The sequence below is a fragment of the Pezoporus occidentalis genome, unplaced genomic scaffold (genome assembly GCF_034315485.1).
Source record: "Pezoporus occidentalis ecotype Australia unplaced genomic scaffold, CSIRO_AGI_Poc_V1 ctg2, whole genome shotgun sequence".
Classification (NCBI taxonomy): Eukaryota; Metazoa; Chordata; class Aves; order Psittaciformes; family Psittacidae; genus Pezoporus; species Pezoporus occidentalis.
Window position 1 is genome coordinate 16478241 of NW_026913855.1, and position 24657 is coordinate 16502897.

General features: G+C 38.4%; 2 protein-coding genes across 4 annotated transcripts in view; one reads left to right on the top strand and one right to left on the bottom strand.

The window, feature by feature from the left end:
• Positions 1-604: 604 nt before the first annotated feature.
• Positions 605-20489, bottom strand: DEK (DEK proto-oncogene). 2 transcript variants are annotated; one of them, XM_062618003.1, is made up of 11 exons: positions 20351-20489; positions 18277-18432; positions 16575-16676; positions 16007-16116; positions 13399-13493; positions 10667-10787; positions 9384-9566; positions 7170-7302; positions 4760-4908; positions 3410-3478; positions 605-2518 (listed from the first exon to the last, which is right to left on the bottom strand). In XM_062618003.1, exons 2-11 carry the CDS (start codon positions 18419-18421, stop codon positions 2507-2509), a joined length of 1119 nt encoding a protein of 372 aa, XP_062473987.1. In that variant the 5' UTR covers positions 18422-18432; positions 20351-20489; the 3' UTR covers positions 605-2506. The 2 variants fall into 2 exon arrangements, with proteins under 2 accessions (XP_062473987.1, XP_062473986.1); XM_062618002.1 differs by having other exon boundaries at positions 20274-20424.
• Positions 20490-24326: 3837 nt separating this feature from the next.
• The window catches only part of RNF144B (ring finger protein 144B), an 81318-nt gene continuing 80987 nt past the window's right edge, over positions 24327-24657 (top strand). Inside the window, exon 1 of one of the 2 annotated variants that reach the window (XM_062618021.1) lies at positions 24327-24468. The gene's annotated coding sequence lies outside the window, so the exon portion shown is untranslated. Of the gene's footprint in view, positions 24480-24657 lie in introns of both variants that reach the window. The other variant, XM_062618023.1, reaches the window with a different exon arrangement.

The window sequence follows — 24657 nt, forward strand, 5'->3', positions numbered from 1 at the left end:
ACATAATCTTAAGCACCTGGAAGGTATATGCCTGAACACTTGAATTAGTTACCTTTTCTTTAGTTAGCCAGTTCCTGTTTTTTTATGAGCACCTCTGTACAGGATTTAGAGCTCTTATCAGCTGTTTTTAAACCAACAGCAGGAGGATAAGCAAGACATTTTGTTTACCTTTTAGTATTGTGCTGCAGTCTTTCTCCCAGTTGCAGAAAGAACTGGAATATTATCTCAGCTGCAGCCAGACTGGTACGGGTAAGCGGCGAAACAGCTCAGACATTTCTTCTCTGTTGAAGGCTACACTGAGTTATAGTTAAGGGATTGAAACAAAGTATTTGAAAGATGCCAAGTTCATTTCCATTCCATCTGCACAATTCCAAAGTGGCAAAAAATGCGTACATACAATGAATAGAAGTACACTAACTTTTTGTAATTTTTTGTTAGAATTTTTATACTTGTGAGTCACTCATCTTAAAAACACCTCCTGACTCACACAACTGAAACAAACTGGTATATTTACCTAGAAAACACAAAGCAGTTTAAGTGTTTGTAGAAAATCCATCCCAAAACCCAAGAAAATTTGAAATAACTTTTTGCTTTTAAGTAGGACTTGGAAACTTTTGTTGCTTTTATTTGTAAATGAAAAAGTGGTTTTTACGTTAAGGCAGTTCTAGGAAAGGAAAAGAAAAACCCAAACAAATAAAAACAAACCAACCTTACAGAACATATAAAATTGTACACTGATGCAAGGACATACATTTCAGCAATAGTCTCTTCAAAACAGAAAAGCTTGATGAAAAAGGCTTGACTAGTTTCTACAAGATGAGATAAAGACAACCTTGTTTCTGTACAGATTTGTTCTTTTACTATACATTTAAGCAAACATTAGATCATTGAAATTGATTTACATTTTTGTGAAAGCCATTTGTTGAATACAAAACCCCCCCATTACATTCAGCCTTATTATAAACCATTACACGCAAAGAAATCCAAAAAGTATGTTAAGAATAATAGTCTAACTGGCTGAACATTTTCAGAATTTAAATCCTTTATGAACCCATATTTCCCAACTGTACAATAAAATTCAAAAAATATGCTTTGTCTTTCAGCAATACTACAGTCAGAGAGATTCTGTGCTCATGGCATTAATGGCAGCCCACACTTTGGCAATTATTAGTTTCATAATTGTAAGTGTAGGATTTCCCAAGGTATATGGAGAACAGAGACCTAAATAACAAAACCTTATGCAAAGAGTTCACTTTGATCTGAAAAGCTGTGGGCCAAAGTTCAAGACTGCAGGCTTAAAAGTACCATTGTCTATGTCGAAGCACCAAGGCTCAGGTTCAGAAGAGCTTTCGCATACAGAAGAGAACTTAACCACACACATCAGCGCTATCCAATACAAAAGCCCCACTGTGGATTTCCAAAACTATTGATCCTCCCAGCTGTATACCTTGGAAACCCACTTCCAAGATGCTAGGCCATCAAGTCAAGACACTAAAGATTTTTTTGCGAAGTGACCTTTACAAATTTTCCTACAGCCTGTGGAGGGATTCATTGACTTTCTCAAGCCATTGAAACAAATGTATCTGTAGACTTTTATACAAAGTTATAAGCTGAAAAGCTTAAGTATAAAACTACAGCTTCGTTTTTGCACAAGGCAAGAGAGGGCAAACATCATAAAACCTCAACTTTTTTGTAGCTTCATGAAACTTCTGCATACCACTTTTCATCATAGCCCCACTGCTGAACACTGACATTTCATGTCATAAATTCTAAGATAACAAGATTAAAAAACTGATTTGCACAAAAGAAATCTGAAATAACTTTATATACACAACAGAAAGCCTTTCTAAAGTACAAAAATAACATCTTTATGCCAATTAGTTACCATGCTTTGACAGTTATCTCAGTGCCTACACATGCAAGACAATAATCTAGATTCAGAATAATTCTGCATCTGTAGAATGTATCAGAATATAAAAGAGATTAACATGTGACTAACTCTTGTTATTTTCAGAAGGGATATGTATTCAAAATATCTTTATAACCAATACTGCAATATTCCAGTCTCTGCATGTACATGTGTAGATAAGCAGCTTTCATTTTACTTAATTTTAAAATCTCCTGCAAACTAGTAATCCACACTGAAAAGCTATGATGTTTCTAATGAATCTAGTTATACAAAGCAATTCAAAATGTACAAAAACTATAAAAAGGGAACATTTATTGCCATGCATGAAGCTTAAGTATGTTCAACTAAAAACTGCATCAAATGCAGCTTTATTTTCCCCCCTCCCCCCCAAAAAACCCAAAACAAAACAAGCAAAAAAAACCAAACTAAAAAGACACACAAAGCAATTTACATCAACACTCAACATTAGATCAGCAGAATCAGCTCTGACTAAATACCACCAAGGGTAACACACATTCCTTTTGCTGGTGCCTATCAGATCTTCAAATCCATGGGAACATAAAACCAGGAATCTTCATTCCCCACAGTCAAATCAGATCATGAGATCAACTGAAAAGAGAAGTGTATTAGTTTTCTCCTTTGTCTCAATCCAGTTACATACAGCTACTCCTTTTCCATCAGACTATCAAGAAAATGCACTCTACTTTAGCTATCACAAACCCCCAAGAATACCCCTACAGCAAACAAACTGCTTTCTTACACCTTCACTGATAGCGACACTTGTACGCACAGCACACAGAAACTTTCTAGATAGCCATGTATCAACATATGCAAATGAAGCCACAAGAGAAAGTTACTTTATTAACTCTGCTACGAAAACCTCACTTCTCAGGTTCCATTTTTAGTTCGGGGGCAAGCAAAAGTAATTGAACTTGAAATTTTTTTTATTAATCACCAACCACAGACCAGACTACAAATCGTTTGTCATGAATACATGAGATCACTAATCTTCAGAGCAGCAAACCTGAAGGCAACATAATAACTAAGCTACCAGAAGCAAATGTAGAGAAAAGCTACCTACCCTCTTTTTGCCTTCTCTCCTTGCCAAAGCTTGCAGGTCTGCAGAACTTACACAACCTCATGCATTGTTACATAAAATATATATGTGTGGTCAGTGCATGAATTACAGTGCACCTTGCAGTCAAGGCTGTCATTTAAAGTAAATGCATACCTTTCAGAGAGTAAAAGTCATCAAAAATGATGACAGCATGATAGCTTTAAGTTCTGCTTACCAAAGAAACTCATGACAGTAGTAGAAATACAAAAGGAAAAAAAAAAAAAAAATCAAATTAGGAACAGAGCTCAGGTTTACTGGACCACTAAACTTCCAATACTATACAGGAGGCTATTAAAACTGTCACAGGATGCCATGCTCCTTTCTACAAGGCTGAAGAAAAAACACCCCAACCCAGCACATTTTCTAAATGATAACGTTTTTACCTCTTTGACTGTTTTTTTAATGAAGTCTTTCCTGTCAGATAAATCATAACTAGGATAGTTTTCATACACCTGAAAAAAAAAAAGTAACAAAACAAAACACACACAACAAAACAAACCTCAGATTACTTTCATTCAATGTACTGTATTAACAGAAGTTGCTTAAATGAAATTAGGGCAAAACCTGGTATTTCTAATATACCAAAATGCCCTCTGCTAATTATGGGAAGTGAAAAGCTTATTTTCTGTCTTTATTTTGACCACATAAATATTTAAATACTCTTTTTTATGCTTAGTCACTGACAAAACTCATGCTATAATTTTTCACATTAGTAAACTGGAATGCATAGCTTGCCTTATCAGGCAAGTAAGAACTCTCCAGTCTTTGTCTGACATGCTAAGTGTCAGATACCCCCGCACTAGCATAGCAAGTCAAACAAATATCAAACCTAATGTTTACTTATTTTTTTTGGTAGTAAGTAAAATGGCAATCCTTTCAGGTGACTAACAGAAAAGCCAATGAATCTGAGTGCTATTCTACAACTATTTTTTAGTTAACTGGGTGGGAGAGGACCAAAGAAACAAGAAAGAGATGCCAACACTGACAACCAATGCAAAATATTTTAATTCAGTATACCAAATTTCAGACTTCTAGAAAGGCTAGAAAATGACCGTGACAAAAAGTTTGCACAGAACATAAATAAATTGTTTTCTCATATTTCTCAAGACAGTCTCCTGGAAGTACCAGGAAAACAAACACACAGTTTGACTATAGAAAACATCAAGGTAACAGTATTGTCTGCGTGTAGCAACTTTTCCTTACCTTTCTCAGCCACATGGACCCTTGCTGGCACCTGTCCTGACAATCAATGAACTCCTTGCTGAATTCATTCAACTCAACTAACGCAGATAAGAACTATTAACTTTTTTGCTGACAGACGAGAGCTGAATGGACTCAGAAAGAGCACATATGAAGAACGAGGACAAAGTGAGTAGGAGAAATCTAGAGAGCAGGACACAGCCCTCCCTTTTTGTCAGTAGCAAGCTCCTGCACCCTCTCAACATCTCAAATACTTTAGTACATGGCATTTGTTTTGGAGGTAATACTGCTACTTTCCATGTAGCTATTTTTTCTTTGGGGATTTCAATTCTAATGTTGGGTATCAGTGTTGCATTCCTTAAAATTAAAGCTCTCCTTGTTAAAGCTGTTAGAAAGTAAATAAATCAATGCAAAACTAGTTTGTTTCTGAACCATTGTGCAAAGTGCAAGCCTCCACTTCTGATACAATGACAAAAGTCAGTTCATAGACAACCTGTTGCCTAAAATGAAACTGCAATATCATACTTGCTTACCTCCTTGCAAATTTGTTTCATTGTGACCTCCTCCAAGTTTGCATTGGCCAACAAGTTCTTGACAGTTTCTTTAATTTCTTCATCTGTGGGTGGCTTCTTCAGCTTTTTAATTAATGGTTCATCATCTGAACTATCATCAGACTCGCTTTCTAAATAGGAAGAATAATTTGAGTTGTAACAAAAGGTTTTCCATTTGCCTGCTTTCTTCCTCCAAAACAGAAACTATCAGAACTTTCCCCAGATATGCGATGCAGATGCTCTCCCTTAAAACAGACACCTTGCCAGACCATCCATTTGAAGATAAACTACATTTATTTATGAATCTGCACTGCTCTCGATGAACTATCAGTTTACAAATCAATATGTACTCTGAAAGGTATGGGACAGATTAATCTATCAAGCTAAAAAGTGGTTTATCATAATTTTAAATTGAGATCTCATGGCCCTTATTAAAAAAAAAAAACAGTACTTATTTGCTTTAAAAAGGAGTTTGAATTTTTTTTTTTTCCCCAACAGCACTGTGTACAAAGATCTTGTAATTTTGGAATGCTGCATTACTAAACATGCTATCAGAAAAATCACGACAACAAATTAAGAGAATCATAAAGGAAGTTCAGTCAAGAGGCACAGGACTCTACTACAATCTCTTCCAGCAGCAAAAAAAATTAGACTGAACAACTCCACTCGGTTCCTGCACTGCCAACAACAACAAAAACATTAGAGCAGATGCCAAACAATGTAGATAATGAGCTCACAGAAGGACCTACTTAACATTTTGAATTTTGTATCAAGAACATATACTCAAAACAGAAATACAGGAAGAGTACAAAAGAAATGATGAATATATTACACAACTTATACGCAAAACACATACTGACATTTATATGTGTGTGTGTTGATGACAAACTAAAATGTACACACAGAGTCAGTCACATTAGTACTGCTGGCAGTCAATCTGAAAATACAGAGTTCAGTACAGGCCACTTAACTCTGCTGAGTAATAAAGCTATGAAGGAAGTTCAGCATAATTCTATGCATGAGAGTGTAACCATTCCTTTTCTTAACATGCTGAAAAGCAGGGTAATTAATCTGAACTGATGTCTGCTATAGAATGCATATGTCGATTGCTGGCATTAAATGAAGTGTGTTTGCAGCATGAATATATGCTACATTAATAACTCATACTACAATTGTGACAGAGGCATGGCTGTTACCTCAGAAAGCAAGAGAACTTAAAGTGAGAAAGGACCTATGAAGATCATCTGGTTTAAGCCACTACTCAAAACAGGGCCAAGTGTAATTGGTTGCTCAGGGCCCTGCCAGGCTGAATTCTGAACATCTCCAACAACAGGGATTCTACAACTGCTCCAGGCCCTGTTTCCATGCGACTAACCTCATGGTGAAGCTTTTCTGCCCCATACCTGTAATTGCAATTTCCCTGGTGGCAACTTGCACCTAGTGCCTCCCATCCTCTGTGCATCTCCAAGCAGAGCCTGGTCCTTCCTTTCCCATGCTCTCCCATTGAATAGTTGCGGACTGCACTGTGATCCCCCTTTATCCATCTCTTCTTAAGGCTGACCAAGGCCAGCTCCCACAGTTTCTCTCCCTGCATCATGTACTCCAGTCCCCTGGCCATCTTGCTGACTCTCCACAGGACTCGCTCCATTATGTCCGTGTCTGTCATGCACCCAGGAGCGCAAAGCTGGACTCTCCTCTTGGAGGCAGACTCACAAGGGCCAAATAGGGGGTAAGAATCACTTCCCTCAAGCTGCTGGCTACACATGTGCTGAAACAGCCGCTGCCAGTGTTCCTTATCACAAGGGCATGTTGCTGAGTTGGGTTCAACTTGCCACCTGCGAGAACCACCTGCCCCCCTACCCTGATCTTTTTCTACAAAGCTGCTTAGAAAGAAACCACTGTCCCCACCTGCACTGCTGCAATCTTTACACAGGTATTAATAAACTCAACATATGGATAGCTTTTATGCATATCAATAGGACACATGTAGAACCCATATTTATGTTAACAAAACCCAAAACAAGCTGCTGAACAAAGGACATGCACAGTGGGAATATATACTTCTGGATTGGTAAGATTTGTGTGAAGTCATTAAAGATGCACCAACAGAATTTTGCTAGCATTCTTCCATCTGAAAGGAAAACTAAGCTGATATTTTCAGTTTATATGCAAACACAAAGTATATATATATATATGTACTTAACAGAAGTTACAAAGTATTCCAAACAAAGACCCTTTTTAATTGCTGTTACAAGGAAAAAAACATCAAGTAGCAAGCCAAGGATCCACCAAGTTCTATTTTCTCTCACAATTAGGTGCAAAATCTTGCTTTCTAATAAGCATGCCAGTTAAGCCACAAGTCAACGTATAATGAAAGATTTAAAGCATTTACCTTTTCTAGAACTGTTCTGACTTTTTTTAGTAGTGCTGCTATCTGCCTTCTTGACGTTCGCACTCTTCACAGCTTTCTTGGTTTTGGAAGTATTCTTTTTAGATCTTTCTCTTTTAGATGTTTTTCTAGGAGGCTATAAAGAAGAAAACCAGAAGATCAAAATGATGGCTTCTACCCAAACAATACATACATCTTTTCCACAATAGAAATTACCATTTCTGTCAATACAAACTAAATCAGCAAACTTGATTACTGAGTTTTGCTGGCAATTTCTACCTGTATACTACAGGGGGAATATGTCCATAAACAGTATTCCTGCATTCTTTTAGATTTCACATTGTCCTTCTATGTGGACTCTTAAGTTTACGCAGTGAGAACTTTCTGATGGTACTAGCAGTTTGGTTGTGCTACAGCTTTCTATTTGTAATTACTTATAATTACCTCAAATAATTGTAAAGATTTATTTAAATTTCAAGAGTGAAAACGAAAGATTTTTCAACTTTTCAGCTTTCAAATTTTTGCTAAAAGCTCAATCACCAGGTACAAAGTCAGAAGACAAACCTGGGACTCAGATTTCAGTTTCTTATAAAATTATGCTCTCCAAGTACACAAAAATATTTCAGGTATCTTTTGCTTCCAGACAACTAAGACTTTTTGTATTGTTGGCCTAGGTTCAGCTGTAGCAGTTATTTTTTCTCCTTCCTAGAAGCTGGTGCACTGCTGTGTTTTTGACTTTAGTCTGAGAACAGCTCTGACAGCAAAACCTAAAAAACATTGGTGTGTTAAGTAATGCTAACTCTGAACAAGGACTTTCCAGTCTCTCATGCTCTGACAGCAAGGAGATGCAAAAGAAGCCAGAAGGAAGCAGAAACAGGACACCTGACCCAAACTAGCCAAAGGGGTATTTCATACCCAGTCTACAAACTGGGGGGAGTCAGCCGGAAAGCCCAGATCACAGCTCGGGACAGGCTGATTATTGGTCGGCGGGTGGTGAGCAATTGTATTGTGCATCACTTGTGTTTATTGTTTTCTTTTCCTTTTCCCCTTTTAGTTTTATATTCTCTCCCCTTGTTATTTCCCTTATCATTATTATTACTAGTGGTAATAGCAGTAGTAGTTTTGTATTATGCCTTGGTTACTGGACTGTTCTTATCTCAACCCACGGGATTTAAATTCTTTCAATTCTCCTCTCCATCCCTCTGGGAGCAGGGGGGGCATGAGCGAGTGGCTGCATGGTTCTGAGTTACTGGCTGGGCTTAAAACCACAACAATTGCTTAAAGGAAGAGTTAGAATCAAAAGACACACAACTCTGAGGACAATCTATTCCAGTCACTCCATGCACAGGATTCCCACAAGCTGGGGCAGCAATGCTTTGATGCCTACATCCTTCAACCTGTGGTATGTTAAAGGTATGCCATAAACCTAACCTTTTTTTCTTTTTTTCTTTTAATACTGCAATCTTAAAGTTGTACAAATGTAGCCATTTTCCATTTGATTTCCTACATTCAAACTAATTTGACATACTAACGCTCTTGTAACACTTAAGCTTTTATGCAATTCAACTTCAGTTTCCAAAGACTTCAGTCTGCTCAACTACTGCTGAGCACTTTGGAGGTTGCAGGGATCTTTGTTAGGCTGCTTACTATGTTGCTCAGTCTATCTTTGTGATTCAAGACACAGAATCCTAAAAGAGATATTAGAACATAAAATCCAGGAGAAATATGGAACAAAGACCCAAAACCCAATGCAGTTAGGTAGATCAGAGAAATTTACTGAATTCAAACTTAAGTCATAGGTATCAAATCATACACTACACAGAAAAAGCCCAGATATAAATAGATATTGGCAATTTTTATGAAACTACAACAAAGTCATCACAGATGATATAAGAAATGCAATCAATTATGCCTGAAATCCTGGCTAATCCAAAATGATGTAGAATGAATGGTTTTATAAGGTGCATACATATATCCAAGAATTGGAACCTTTGGCTTTTATCTTATTGATTCTCTAACACACTAAAAAATGATGAAAATTTCTTACAAATTGCAGATGTTTTGCGTTTTTTTTTTTTTAAACTATTCATTCAGCTAAACATCACTTACTCCCCAACTGTGTTCCAAGAATTACCAGTCAAGAATAACTATGTAATGATAAATTGCAGACAAATGTTTTTAGCCCTATGTTGAAAAGCAAACAAAAATTCTCATTACCTCATCTTCACTTTCTTTTTCTTCTGAAGAGTCATCTTTTTCTTTCTTTTCATCTTCTTCACTACTGGATTCATCTGACAAGATCTCTGGACACTTGGTGCGTTTTGATTTTCTTGTTGTTCCAGTGCTACTGCGCTCTTTTTTGCCACCTTTGCTTGGTGTTTTTTTGGACTTTGGCAATGGCTGAGAAACAAGGATGTGTGTAATCCAAGTATCAATACAAAAGTGAATTTAAAAAAAAAAAAAATTACTTCAAATCACATGAAAGTAAACAAATATAGAGGTCTCTGAGCCTTGGTAACAAAACCCAGGACTATTTTATACACTAAACTTTAGCCATTAACATTTCGTATTAAGCAGAAATTCATTGCAGAGACAGAGCTGAGTAAAATGAAATTTCAGTTCTAAGCTAAGCACCCCTTTCACTCCCCTAACCAAACAAATCTTCAAAGGTTGGGGGTTAGGGAAGGGAAGCAAGAAAAGCAATCTAGCAAGAATTTTTACATACCTATATCCTCCCAACTCATAAAAGTACACTTTTTTCGGGTAACAAATTAGCTGACAACTCTTCTGAAGGCTTAAAGGCAGGAATTCTGACATGTCTTATGCAAAACTGCATTTTGTTGTCACTCAGTACCAGTGCATCTAAGTCGGCATGCAGAATTTCCTGAACAACAGTCTAAGTATTCAAGTATTGCTTTTAGATTAAAAACTGAAACCCCAAGATCAATAGAGTTTTGTAGTCTTGGCAGCAGAATCAAGTACACAAACATATACTAGTTAAAGCAAGTTTTCCTAGCGTTACAACAAATTTCATCTTGTGATGACCAAATGTGATCATATTCACTTGCCAATTTGTAGCATACCCAGGTAACATCTGACTGCTTATTTTCCTGTCCTTTGATGTTTTATTCCTTTACTGACACCTTTTTTTTTTTTTCCCTTTCCTGCTCACATATTATGTCTATTCCCCTCTTTTCACCCATAAAGCAGAAGCTACTTATGGTATTTGGGTATAGTTTCCTGCGTTGACTACATACACTTATGTGCACTAACAGTGTATAACAGGTACACTTACATAATAAGCATATAGTGTCTAAGCTCTCACCCCATTGTAGATGCCTGCAAGAGTAAAACTATTCTCTTTCAAGAGCCACTGCTACTTCAGCAGGTACAACATAAGTGTATCAGCACTGATAACATGCAAATAATAAACAATAAAGACAGCTGCATGTTTCATCAGAACAGAGCTGCAAAAGTGAGTGTAACAACCCGCATCTCACCTTGCCTGAAGATTTTGGATGCATTAAGAAGTTTAAGATTCTCGTTACAAGCTCACTATTAACACCTGATCTTTCCAAGTCGAGAACTTCACAGATACTTTTCAACATTGCATTTCTAAATCTGGGGAAGGAAGGGAAAAAAAACAAAAAAAAAGAGAAAAATCAGTATCACATCCTAAACAATCAGTCAACATTTGACTCCTTGAAGCTGCCATCTGGTTTGTGTCTGCAACCAAACACTTAACTACATTTCCAGTCTTGCCTATCTTACACAAAGCAACAACACCCCATTACATAAAGCATAATCAGACAAAAATCCCAAATCCATATGTGTGTAAAGTAGGATATAAAAAAAAGTTATAAAATCTTAGGGGGGAGAGGAGGAAAATCTTCTCCAGCACCTTCCCTAACCTACCACATTGGAAAGAATCAATCTTGGGACAATGTATCCAGTGGCTGCAAGACCACCGGGTCTTCGCTTAATTTTCTCTAGTTCCTTACCCCCTTATGGCAGTACCTTTGATGAAGATACAAGGTTATGAGAAACCTCGTATGAGAAACTCTGACATTCACCCCCTTCAAGATCCAAAAGGATCTTGAACCAATTGCCCCGCTTCATCATTTGTTCCACTGTATTGAAAAAAGTGAAGAGAGAGTCAGATCCTGTGAGGGTACAACATCAGAATAGAAGCATGATGAGACTTTAAAAACAAAACCAAAAAACCCCCTACTTACTCTACCCCTTACTTCCCTTCAAATGCTTATACTTTTCACTCATTTTGTACAATGCTGCCTGAAAAGTGGATTTTGTCTGACCATTTTTCACAAGTTTAATAGCTATTTCTGATAATCACATTAAAAGGAAACTTATTATTTATTATTATTGTTTGTTTAAAGCCAGTGCAGCTATTCCATGGTGGCTTACAACTTCCCTAAAGTAGCATTTAATTTCAGACTGTCCCTTTAAACTCAGACTTTTAAGGGGGCAGAACAACTTTGTTCTCTGATATTTTAGGGCATGGGAAGAGGAAATTTTGACAGGTCTGATGTATCTCCCAACCTCAAAGTATAGTTCATCCACCACCCTTCCAACAATTAAATAAATTCTTTCAATCATTTTTCTAGACAAGCTTATAAGAAGTTTTGTGTGATCTTACTGTGTGGAAAGCCTTCCTGTTTAGCTTCTGGGCATACACTGAATACTTGTAAGGTATTCCTGCAGAATCAAAGTCAGTCTCTTGCATTTTGAAAGACAATAATACTATAGAGTTAAAGCAAGTTAACGTGTCAAGAGATTTTAAAAACGCATAGTGTCGAAGTTTGTTTCAGACTTTCAAGACCTTGTATACTGAATTTAGGATTTTATGGTTCTATTGCTGCTTTAACTAAAATTGCTTACAACTTGTTTTACACATGGCATTTGTCCCTGTATTTTAACTTGGGACCAGCCTTTCATACTTCTAATACTTTGATGGTACGTCTGCAGGTAACAGCAGTCCTAGGTATTAAAATGCAGTTCAAATGTGGAATAAACAAGTGCACACAAAGTTCTGAGTCCGTAATTTCCACGGCAAGTATTTTTGACTTACAAAATACAAGAACTCTAATTCACACATCAACCTCAACCCTCATTCTTTCTGATTTAGAACCAGAATAGTCAGATTCTGCAAAAAAAATTTTGTCCTTTGTTCACCTTGTTCAATGGTGTTAAAACATGATGACATGCAAGTGTAGTGTGGGCAGAAATCAACCACATAGAATAAATTAATAATCTAATCAGCAGCATCTCATACATAGCTATGAACAGCAGCAGAATTTAACACAGTAATGCAGTCATGCAGGGCTTAATGTAACAGTCAGGTTTCAGAGTATTTGCTGAAGAGTGAAGAGTAATAAAACTTAACTAGTAGTTCCTTCATATTGAAAATACAAAAAAATAAGTACAAAAATATTTTGTGACCTTCCGCAGATAAAGGAAAACATTACCCAATAAAACCAATTGGAAACAGTTAATATCCCCATCCTGAGACAGTTTGTCTTATAGATCCATATGTACTTCACAAACCCTAGTCCTAGAAAATTGTGTATCTTGCAATTCCAGGATTTGCAAGAAAATTGCAAATTTTTAATTCTGGAAGCCTCCACACTATCATCAAACTGACACTAAAAAAAGATTTAGAATCAACTGGGTGGAAGTTAGGAGTTCTTTTGTTAGTAGTTTTTTTCTTTTTTCTTGTCACAACTAGGTGAACAGATACGCAAGGGCATTTTTAAACCCTTTCAGAACAGTCAAAAATCAACCTGCAGCCATTTATCCTGTTAATAGAAAAGCAGCTAATGTGAAGAGACACTAAAAGAAGAAATATTGATAGACTAGTTGCTACAGCAATTCTAGGAATAAGACTATGTTTAATACATAAGCAGAAATAGCTTTGATTCTGAAGGAGAAAGTTTTCGAGGCATAGAAGGATGCAAGTTTGCAGCATGAACAGGGCACAATGTATTCACAACACTGGGGAAATGTTTTCTTCTCACCTGGCAGAAAAATCTGCTAGTTAGCATGTAATAGTTAAAATCATCTTTAGAGATCGGTTTGTGTGATAAAAATCAGCTCAGAAACAGCTCAAGGAAACAGCCATTCAGCTTAAAATTATATTTAATCTGAAGTAAAATTTTGAAAACAAAAAGGAGTGTATAACATGAGTCAAGATATGATAAAAAGCAATAATTACTTTTTTAACATTTCTTCCTTCTTTTTGTATTGGTCACTTCCTTTTTCAAATGGGAACCCGCTGAACTGACCCACATTCTTCTTTAGGGAAGCAACCTGGAACAGAACACACAATTACTTTCCAATGCAAGTACTTTCAAAAGATTTCATCCAATTACATGTCAACTTTGCATACAAGTCTATTCTAGCATTTAGCTTTCTGTTGACAAAAAGTTATCTCTTTCAAGTGATAACATACATGCCTTTATTTATGTCATGGCAGCTATACTACAACAAATTTACTAGCATGCTAGCATGCATCTGTACTAGCAGTATTCATTTCCTGGTTTCTGTGCTAGCTGTTCAGATTTCCAAAATACAGAGATTAAAAGTACCAAGTTCTTGTGATCTTCTTACTTTAAATAACTTCCTAGGTAAAAATCACCTGCCACTTCAAGCTTGTTTAGAATGTATTCCATGATTATTTACAGGTTTGCACAAATATGAACATATGTAGCCTGTTGCATACTTCATAACATAAAATTTGTTACAGAACAGTGAATTTAATTTTACTATATAATCTGCTAAAGCAGATTTGCTTTACCTGCTTTTCTAGTCTTACATCGGACCATGATTATACTTCTGAACCTTTTCTTTAGCGTAACTAATTTTTGCATTCACATACCACTTGGTTTACAGCTTCTACCACTATACTTGTAGTTTAAACAGAGTTAAATTTCACTGCAAAGCCTTTACAATGGGAAAATTGCTCCCATCAAGACACCAATATAGTTCTTTGTTTTCACTCTCTCTCTTTTTACCAAAAAATAAGTTAAAAAATATCCCCAAATCTTTCATTCTCCTGAGATTTTTAACACCATCAAGAATAACTTGAACCCACTTTCAACAGTTCTACAAATTTTGCTCCTGGTATTTCTCCATTAGCTTATAATTTTACCAAAGCTAAGCTCCTTTTCCCAAAGAGAATTATTTTTGTCCAGCACCTAGAGAAAATTTGCGGATGGTATTGGTATGGTTTATTAAAAACATTAATCATGATCTAAAGCACATACAGAACATGCATACAAGACAACATCTCATCTTCACTATATTAAACAGCATTCTGAGTTCCCAGTAATACCAATTAAATATAGTTTTGGATGAAACCATACTGATATATTTCTAAGCAAATCAGTATATTTTTATACCTTTGGACTCAAACCACTGGGATGCTGCAGCAATCCAGCTGGACTTTCCAACAAGTCTATGAATAAAGGACTAAATGCGGGAGGGCAAAGCAAAGTGTGGGGGGTGTGAGGTGAAAATGTAATCAAGTGGTAGGGAGAGAAGGGAGAGAGCTGTATTTCAACAGCAGTTGTGTCTAATTAATATGGTTTAGGGGCATCAAGTATCAATTTACATCATTTGGACATAATTAAAAAATGGCAAACAGATGTGTCTATTAGTTTATTATATAAATTATTATTGCTAAACCAATTATTAATAACAGTTGTTAGTTTCTTCGTAGTGTGTCTCAGATCTGCAATCTTAAGTGGGAAAGGTGGATTCAGAGGTTATGGTATCCCAGTACCTCCACCCAAAGATGGTAAGATGGTTTCATGAAGGGTAAATGGACCAATTTGAAAACTTCTATGATAAAGCCAGTTAAATGGGAAAGTTACATGGTTCTGCCATGGTACCTTCCCTAACAAACAATTAAATTCTACTGCGGGACAATCCAGAAGTTTGCAAAACTCTGAATGCACCAAGTTAGAAATTCTCTAGTCTGGTCTACTGCCATAATGAATAAATAGCAGTTCACAGAAGTAGGTGTTAGTGAATATATACTGTTATTTTTCTGAATACGTGAGGCAAGAGATCTTTCTTTGCCATTTAAACAAGCATTGCATTAGCAGCAGTGGTTTGAGGTATTACTAGTGAGCTAGCATTAATCTATACTAGTAGTCTTCAGTTCCTGGTTTCTGTGCTAGGTGTTCAGGTTTCCAGAATACACAGAGATTAAAAACAAATTCTTATAAATATGATATGTGTATTGAAGTAGTAAAATTTAATCTGCTTCAATTTCTCTACATCCATTTTCCCTCTATAAGCAAGGAAAATGGGCCATATTTACCCCAAAATTTAAGGCACAATCACTGATATATAAAGAGCTCCAAGAATGACTTGCTATTGCATTTTCTTTAAGTTTCATACTTAAATACAAAAGCAAGCACATAATTTTTCACTAATATTTTAACTGTCTTAAATAAATGTGCCAAAAATCACTATTAAGATTTTACATATAATGTAGTTTTACTTTCTACTGCTTTATGCAAACTAAAGGAGAAAATCACTAGGTCAGTAGCAATGTATTAACATGGTTCAAACATTAAACAAATAGAAGTACCAAGAAAAAGCTATGTTCAACAAAAGAACTACATGGAGTATTTTGACCATTATCTGCACGTCAGCAGCTAATAGCATATGAACCATAAAGTATTTCCAGCTCATCCTCATAAGGTAAACCACTCCTCCTCCCATTAAAATAGAATAAAAATTAAGAAACTATAATAAAACATTTTCACTATGCATGAGAAATAACAGGTATAAGATTGATTTTAAATTCTTACAGTGCCTGGCCTGTTGTAGAGAAGTTTGTGCAGGTTCCTAAGTTCATCTGTCTTCTTTTTACTCAGAAAGAATTGTATCCTTTCAATTTCACAGAGTTTTTGTCCTTTTCCTGAAACAATTAAAATCAATTATGCTATTCATCACATTCATCAGTATGTGTTCATAACTTCAAATATGTACTGTTTTGTTAAAAAAGCAAAGAAGTTATTAAGCAGGCCTCTTCCTATCAATTAGGCATCCTGACAGTCCCTTTATCTACCTTACTTGACAGTACCTACACCGGTGTACAAGGACCTGGCATTTACTTTTTATTATAACTGCTCCTGCCTTTCTTAGTGGTGGCTAGGTACTGAAGATCCTATTCCAGGTAAGTGTAAACATTATCTTTTATGGTTTAAACTGATGTTACAGAATAAAAGAGGGTTTTCATATAACAGCCTTATCATTTTAATTGGATAATGACTCTTAAGTTAGGTCTCATCTACAACAAATAAGTAATTTGATCTTTTAAGATGTTTCATTATCAGTTCCAACACTCACAGTTATTATGTGACAGGACAAGCTTACCTGGTGTAATTGTAAAAGGTTCCTTTTGCAATGAGGACACTTGCATGGTCAGTCGGTCAACCTTCTTTTTCTCTCTTTTCCCTTCAACAATTAGACTCTTTTCTGCAAAGGACAGCTTCCTTAAACACAGTATTTTTTATTACAGGAGCAGATATGACTGTAGTGACAAGCAATACAACACTGCATTTTTGACATGGGAAACCAAAAATGGATTATGATATAACCAGCTACTATGACACTTTCAAACCTTTTGCCAATAGGTCAATGGGATTCTACTGATCTCTGCATGTGTGTATATATGTAACTAGAGGAGTCTAGTTCTTAACCACAGTCCTGTATTCAACTTAACCTACACACACCAGCTCCACTTCAGCTTTCCTGGGGAGAACACTACCACCAGATGGGCAAAAGGAGAGCCCAGCATGCCTGCAGACACTTTCTCTTCCCACTCCTGGACTGCAGGTCTTACATGTATCAGCAGGAAAGGCAGAAACACAAGATCAGTGGGACTGTAGTACACCTCACAGGGCTACACAGTGTGACCCTCAGCAGGGCACAATACAAGTGTCACAATTACTATAAGAACACTACTTCCAGTAATTCTGATACTGTTTAAATGAATACAATGTTTTATGTATACGCTGCACATCACTACTTCAACGATGTCATGTCAGGAGAGAAACCAAATGCTTGACCTCAACATTTCATACTACAATACTTGACCTCAAATCAAACTATCCTTAGCACTAAGTATATGGGCTGTCCTGGCGTTAACATCTGAAAGCAGCTTCAAAATCTGTATGAACATAATCACGCCTGGACACGTATCTGCTGAAAACGGAGAAAAACATATGTGGGTGTACACAAGAAACAGTTGTTTCTAAAAGCCTAATTCTAATTAGGCTATTCAAACAGCATAATCTATCTTCTTTCTACTACCTTTCCTAAAGACAACCTTTAGCTTTTTTAAGAATCCATGAGTGACTTAGTTTTCACTGTGTCATACAGCAGCTCTATTTCCATGGATGCCTTTATTTGCAGAACGGGTGCCTAGAGATTTCATGATGGGAATTAACATTTTTGCATAGTAGTTCCTTCATCACATCTTGTATACCTTGGCTATCCTATTCAATTACATGCCACAACATAAAACCCGCCTTGCTTGCTCATCTACGATACCACTATATCATCAAAGTTAGTCAAATGGGATATTCCCCCTCCAGTATAACTGAATTTTGGTACCCAGTAAATTAATCCATAGTAGTTAAGCAAAGACATCTGTATTGTTTCCAACAATATGGCACAGATTTTTGAAGTGTATCTCTTTTGCAAACATAAATCACTTCAGTGTTACTGGCAAAAAAGAATTCTTTTTTGGATATGCATTTTCATACAGATAATTTCATAAAGGACGCTACCTATTCCAAGCATCTAGAAGTTTATACAACTACAACAAAAAAACCAAAATCCTAGCGTAGGAACCCAGGATGCTGGCAATTATTTCAATCTTTCCTGAAGAACAAGAGCATTGCTGTTTCTATTGTCACCTGTTACAGTCTACCGGGAAGTGATTTATGACCCATAAGATATATCACGGAATTTCCTAAACTGCAATTGTACAATTAGCTAAAATTACAGGAGAATGCATTCAGTAAGCTTGGCATGTTTTAAAGGACAACTTATTCAGTGGAAAAACAAGTACCCTTTTCTTCTTCCTCCTCCTCCTCCTCTTCTTCTTCTTCTTCCTCGCTTTCCTCAGCTTTGTCTTTGTTTTCAGTTTCAGACTGTTTCTCATCTGCTTTTTCAGATGACATTGTGTCTTCTTTTGATGAAGCAACAGAAGACATGGTGTATGGTTCTATAAAAACAAGTCAGGGAAACCACCATCAATATAGCATTACAGATGATAAATACAGGAAACCTACTTTTTAAAAACATCTTCCACTGTCTACATGATATCACAATGCTCGTATTGTGATTGTTCACATTTTTTAAGACTCTAAAGTATTCTGCATATACATAATAAAAAAGGTTTTTGAGGAATAGTTGCCATCCATTCTGCAACTAGACTGGTTAAGGACAATTTAAAAGGTTATAAATTCTTTCTGACCACAAGTCTTTGTGAAGCATTCGGAAACACCCACTCAAAGCAGCTGATGCTGCTATCTATTGAGAACTGTAATGTTTTAAGGTATTTTAGTGCATTGTATTATAAACTGAATAGTTATTTCTGATAATGGTTAACTATGCATACAAGGTTCCTAATAAGTTGAGCAAGCTACATATTAACATGGGAAATAAGAACCGAAGCATAAAAAGTTACGAACAATTTAGAAAAAATTAACACTGCCTTCAGAGTTCTGATAGCTGAGACATCCCAGGGTTTGAAAATGCTTTTTGGCTTTAATCTGTAGATCTACAACAAAAAAAGAATAAATGCTTCGTAGTCAGCATGTTTAAAAGGAGTCTTTTCTTAGCATCATAAGTGGCTTAAATGTTAACTTAAAAACTTAAATATCTCACTTTGGCAAACACCACTTCCCTACTGACTGAGAATGTGAAATAAAACAACCTAGCTTTCAGAATCTTCCACTGTTTACAGATCTGGAACAAAATACATCATCAGCTGTATAAGCCCTTGTGGAAAAATTATCATATGGTTAAACACTTTCTTTTTCTGATACTATAAAGTCAGTATTATTTGTAGGGGTTTAAGATGAATGGACAATTAAATCAACTGCTTATATGCAATACTAGCACGTGCCAGAGAACAGCAACACTCCAAATGGCAGAAGATATGAGTTATATTATCAATAGGAAAAAGGAAGTTTACTATTCTTTGCTAAATCACAAAGGAAAAAAAAGTTAAATCTCTTTCAGGGTATTGCTACCAGTATTTAATTTGACATGGAAAAGTAACCCGATTTTTTCGTTATATGACTCTGAGTTTTATTTGCACAACTGGAAGAGCAAGTGAAGAACTACAAGTTGTCTTTCCTTACCCTTTCAACGAGGGCAGAAGGGGAATAGGAAAATTAAGAGGCTTTTTAGCGTTTCCAGCAACCAGGTCCGCGAGGACAACTTGTTCAGTGAAAAAGGGAGACACCTTTAGGAAGACTTTAGTTGGGCGTATTTTGGGCCGGGAGAGAGTATCTCGCAATCCGCCCCAAGGATAATTGTGCACAACAGCACGTCCCACCCTTCTCCAACACCTTTCAAACGTGGACTCGCCACCCGTCTCCTTCCCTAGTCGGAGGCCGGAGAAAGCAACCACGATGGACAGCGCCGGAAGGAGCCGGCCGCCAAGGAACAGGGCGGCAGGGCAGCGGCGAGCGCCACCCCTCTCCCCGTACCAGCTGGCAGTGACACCGCTCCGCCCCGCTCCCTCCGCCGGACCGGACAGAACGCCCAGGAGACAACTCCAGCAGAAAACACAGCCCGGCGCCCAGACGAAGCCTGTGAGGGAGACGGCCCCTGGGCGCCGCTGAGCCGGCGACAAGCGCCCCCGGCACACAGCCTGTTCCCCGGCGGGATAGACGTCCAGCTGCGCAGCGGCCGCATTTCATTTCCCCTCGTCACCCCGCCTCCCTGGCCGCTCCGCCCGGCTCAGCCCAGCACGGCCCGGCCGCGGCAAGGTGACAAGGGAAGAGGCGGGAGCGCGTCCTGTGGCGCCGTTATGGCCATGGCGGCGGGACCCACCTCAGCTCGAGCCCCAGATCCTATCTCCTTTCTCAGGCGCCGCTGCGGCAGCAACAGCGGCTGGAAGCGACAGTTACCGGAGGATGGAGAGTGCGGGGCCGGGCGCCACTATGCACAGCGACACACAGACGCGTCCCGCAGCCGGTCGGTCACTCGTTCGGTGTGTCGGTCGTTCGGTCACTCTCCTTCTCCACCCCGGAATCAACAAGGTTTTCAAAATGGCGGGTTCTCGAACGGCGAGAAGGAAGCGGGAAGGCGGAGGCCAATCAGCGCCCACAACCCGGCCGGAGCGGGGAGGGGCCGGGTGCGCGCGCAGGGAAGGCTGTTGTTGGGCGTGTGGATGTGAGCGACGTGCTCCCGCCCTCCCAGGTGACGTCAGGCCGCGAGGGGCGGGGCCAGGTAGCGGAGTGATGCGTGAGGGTGTTTAGGTGTGCTGAGGTGAGGAGGGAGGTCAAACCGAATTAAATTAGTATATAACTATAATTGACAGCAAATTCAATTAGTATTTCACTGAATATAGAGACTTAGAGCTACAAGTTCTTAAACTAGAATTTTACTGTGTATAGGGGATATGGAGATAAGGCAGGCATGCAGCAAGAGAACCGTGTCTTCTCTCAAATCAATATATGCCCTCTTTCTGTTGATAAGAGAAAAGGCAAACGGCTATGAAACACAACATCTCGAGGAGCCTTTCAGGATCATAAATTAACCCAAACAATAACATGTAGTTAATTGGACAGACTAAACACATTCCAGTGTTCTTCAGTAACAGAGTTCCATAAAAGGGTACAATGAATGGGGATATTTCTACCCAAACGACCCCCAGAGCCCACTCCTCAAGATTCATAGCACCTGCACAGCAGCCTTACCTTACCCAGATCACCATATGCAATGAGTAACGGGAATTGGATGGGCACTTTGCAGAATTACCATGAATATGTATGTAATGCAGATAAATAAGCTGCAAACTGTCTTTTCTCGGTGTGTATGACAGGTGGAGCAATCCCCCATGCACCCGGTACCGTAATAAAGTAATATCGGCTTTCTAACCTGTCATTCTGGTTAGACAGTTTATTTCCCAGATTTCGGTGACAAGGGGAGAGGGACACGGGTGTGTGTGAAGGGCCGACCCGCTCCTCCGCCGTTCCCGTCCCCACTGGTGCTTTGTGGGCGCCAGTTCAAAGTGCCCTTTCCGTCCCATGCGGTCACGACTCCGCTCCCCTGTGGGTGGGAAGGGCTCGGGCGATCCAGCTTTACTGTAACAGCCTCGTCTGCTCGCGCCTGCGGGTGCTGGAGAAGTGTAGAGCGGCGGCCACGGTGCTGACAGGCTGAGGGATCGCAGGCAATGGAAGAAAATGGAAGAAAAGTAGAAGCTGGGGCTGAAGGGTGAGGTCTTCTGCTCAGCCGTGTGAAATGAGACAAGTCACAGATGGCCTTCGAAAGGGCAAAAGCCCTGTCTTGCTCCCTGTGCTACTTCTGCCAGAACTTAAGATCTACTCTTCAAACCAAAGAGGAGCTTAGTGTGCCTTCAGCAAGGGTCAGGAGTACTCAGAAAATAGATTGAATAAGGAAGCAGCTGGAACTAGTCTCCTACAGCGTCCAGAGGAGGTCATGAAAAAGATAAGAGGGCTGGAGTACCTCTCCTGTGGAGACAGACTGAGAGAGCTGGGCTTACTTAGCCTGGAGCAGAAAAACTTAAGAGAAGACCTTACAGCAGCATTCTCCAGCACCTAAAGGGGGCCTACAAGAAATCTGGAGAGGGACTTTGTACAAGGGCATGTAGTGATAGGACAAGGAGTAATGGCTTTAAACTGAAAGAGGGGAGATTGAGATTAGATATTAGGAAAAGGTTCTTTCCTGTGAGGGTGGTGAGACACTGGTACAGGGTGCCCAGAGAAGCTGTGGCTGCCCCATCCCAGGCAGTGTTCAAGACCAGGTTGGATGGGGCCTTGAGAAACCTGGTTTAGTGGAAGGTGTTGCTGCCCATGTCAGGGGCTTTGGAACTAGATGACCTTTGAGGTCCCTTCCAACCCAAACCATTCTGTGATGCTGTGAATTAGCCAGTGCTGATGACTGTCTCAAAGCTACATTATACTACCAGCATTTTGTTGGCTAGTGTGAGTAGCTGTAAATAGATGGCTCTTAGTATGGGGGAAAGAAGAGAGAGGAAGTGAGGAAAATGTCACTCACACAGGTGTGAGTTGTTAATCTTAGGCATGTGTAAAGCACAGTCGTGTAGAATTGGTAATAAAGCTAGAAAATATGTGTAATACAAATACTACAGAATAATAGAATCTGGAATAGGAAAATACTTCAGAAATACTGCAGTATATAGTGTACATATGGAAAGTCTGGGGACTGTAAATTAATCATGTCCCAGTTTAGGCAACAGAGATACAGATTTCATTTTCCAAAAGCTTTTAAAGCTGGTGCAATCACAGATGGTTATGGTCTTTAAAGGGAAAATGTAAATTATTTACCAACAATACATAATTAGACAAGCCTGAAGTTAACACACAAGGAGGCAAAAATATCATTAAGCCATGGACTACACAAATGGCTCAAGAGAGATGCTTAAAGACAACAGACTACTTTGTATAAGATGAATAGGTTTGGATTAGTTCAGAATCTTGACAGAAGCATCCAAAGGCTGTGCTTCAGGTTGTGATGAGAAATTTGACCATTACTTCATCAAGAGGGACATGTTTACCCAATGGAAGCAATTTACCCAAGTAAACTATCTATGTTAATGTTGTACACATAGCACATTAGAGCCACATCTTGAGGAGAAATAGAAGATAATGGCTTCATTGATCCTTTTTGTGAAGATATACCACTTCAGCAGCAGGCAGACCCTTAAGCATGGACTGAATCTAGTATTTTAGGAACTAATATACTCAGTGCAGGTAAATAGCATTTTGTCTCAGGCTTCTTCTGGCAGAACTTCAACAGCTATGAAAACTATCTTTTCTGGATTCTATTTTTTGAGACCTTTTCTGCCCTTCATAGTATCTTTTTGATTTCTAAGTTTATGCAATAGTTTCAGTATGCAACAGTTTTGTTGTTGCATCTCTCAGACAAGATTGAGACAATATGAATTAAAAAGACTTTTAGGAAAAAACTGCAAAGCTAGAATTTAGGAGAAGGAGGGGCAAATTTGCAAAAATTTCAGATAAATGTTAAAGGGGAATTGCTAATTCAATAAAAGAGATTGAAACTGGTTCATCTCATTTTTACTGAGTAAGAATGCTTGTTGTCAATACACTGCTTCGGGATGCATCAATGTATCAACTTTTATATTGCTACCTTTTCTCTGCCCAACCTGATGTAATTAGTGGAATGATACAGTGTCAGCTGACAGTTGAAAGGCCTGGATAAGACAATTATATTGGTATAAGATGTTAGTGTTATCTTAGGTGTTTAGACAGTGTAGTGAAAAGTACTAAACACGACTTTAAAACCTTGGTTCTGGAAGAAGGCTAAATTGGAAAGGGATAAGTGATTCCAAGAGGTTCTAGGAGTTAATGCATGAGCTGCTTACTATAGCCTGCTCTTCTTACTCCGTCACAGAGAGGCTGCTCTTCTACTGCTATAGTTCAAATGTTAAGGACCCTCTCTCTAGCTGTCTCTAGTTTTGATTGCTAACTCCACTGACAAACACCAGTTCCGTAAAACATAGTTATCCCAGAGGTACCTTGGGCTCACTTTTTAGATACCAAAGGGTATGTTTCTTAGGTATTGTAACTTAGTAGAATTAAAAGCTGAATAATGGTTTGAAGGCTCTGTAAAGAGCTGCTGGTGGTTTTGAAGATAAATTTCAAGCTTTTGTTGTATGTTGGAGTGCGCTGGGCAGTGTAATTTCAAACATGGTTACCAGCCTTTGTTGATGAATATAAACAGTGCTTTTCAGTTAGTTCAGAGCAGCTTGTATCAGCAAGCAATACTTACTAGTTTTCAGGAAGCAATACTTACTAATTTTCAGCATAGAGCACAGAGCAGTTTCTGAGGAGCTTTCAGGAATGGGAGTGTGGGATTCACAGGGTATACAAAGTCTGCCAGGATTGTGTTTATTTTGTTTCCAAAGTGGCTGGTTACTGCAGTGTCCTGCCATCAACACAGAATCCAGGAGATCTGCTGTGGGCAACGTTACAGAAGAGATCTCCTGAAGTTTGCGGAGAAAGTGCCCTGCATCAAAGTAAGTACTTGGTAGCTCTCGCTAGGAATTACATCCACGGAGTAAAAATACCACAGCAACAAATTATGGGATGCTACTTTTAAACAATGCAGGTACTGATGCTTTGTGTTCTTGTCTGAATTATATAAATATATGTACACCCTTCAGCTTCTCTGTAACAGTCATGTGACTGCATATTTCCTGGAAATG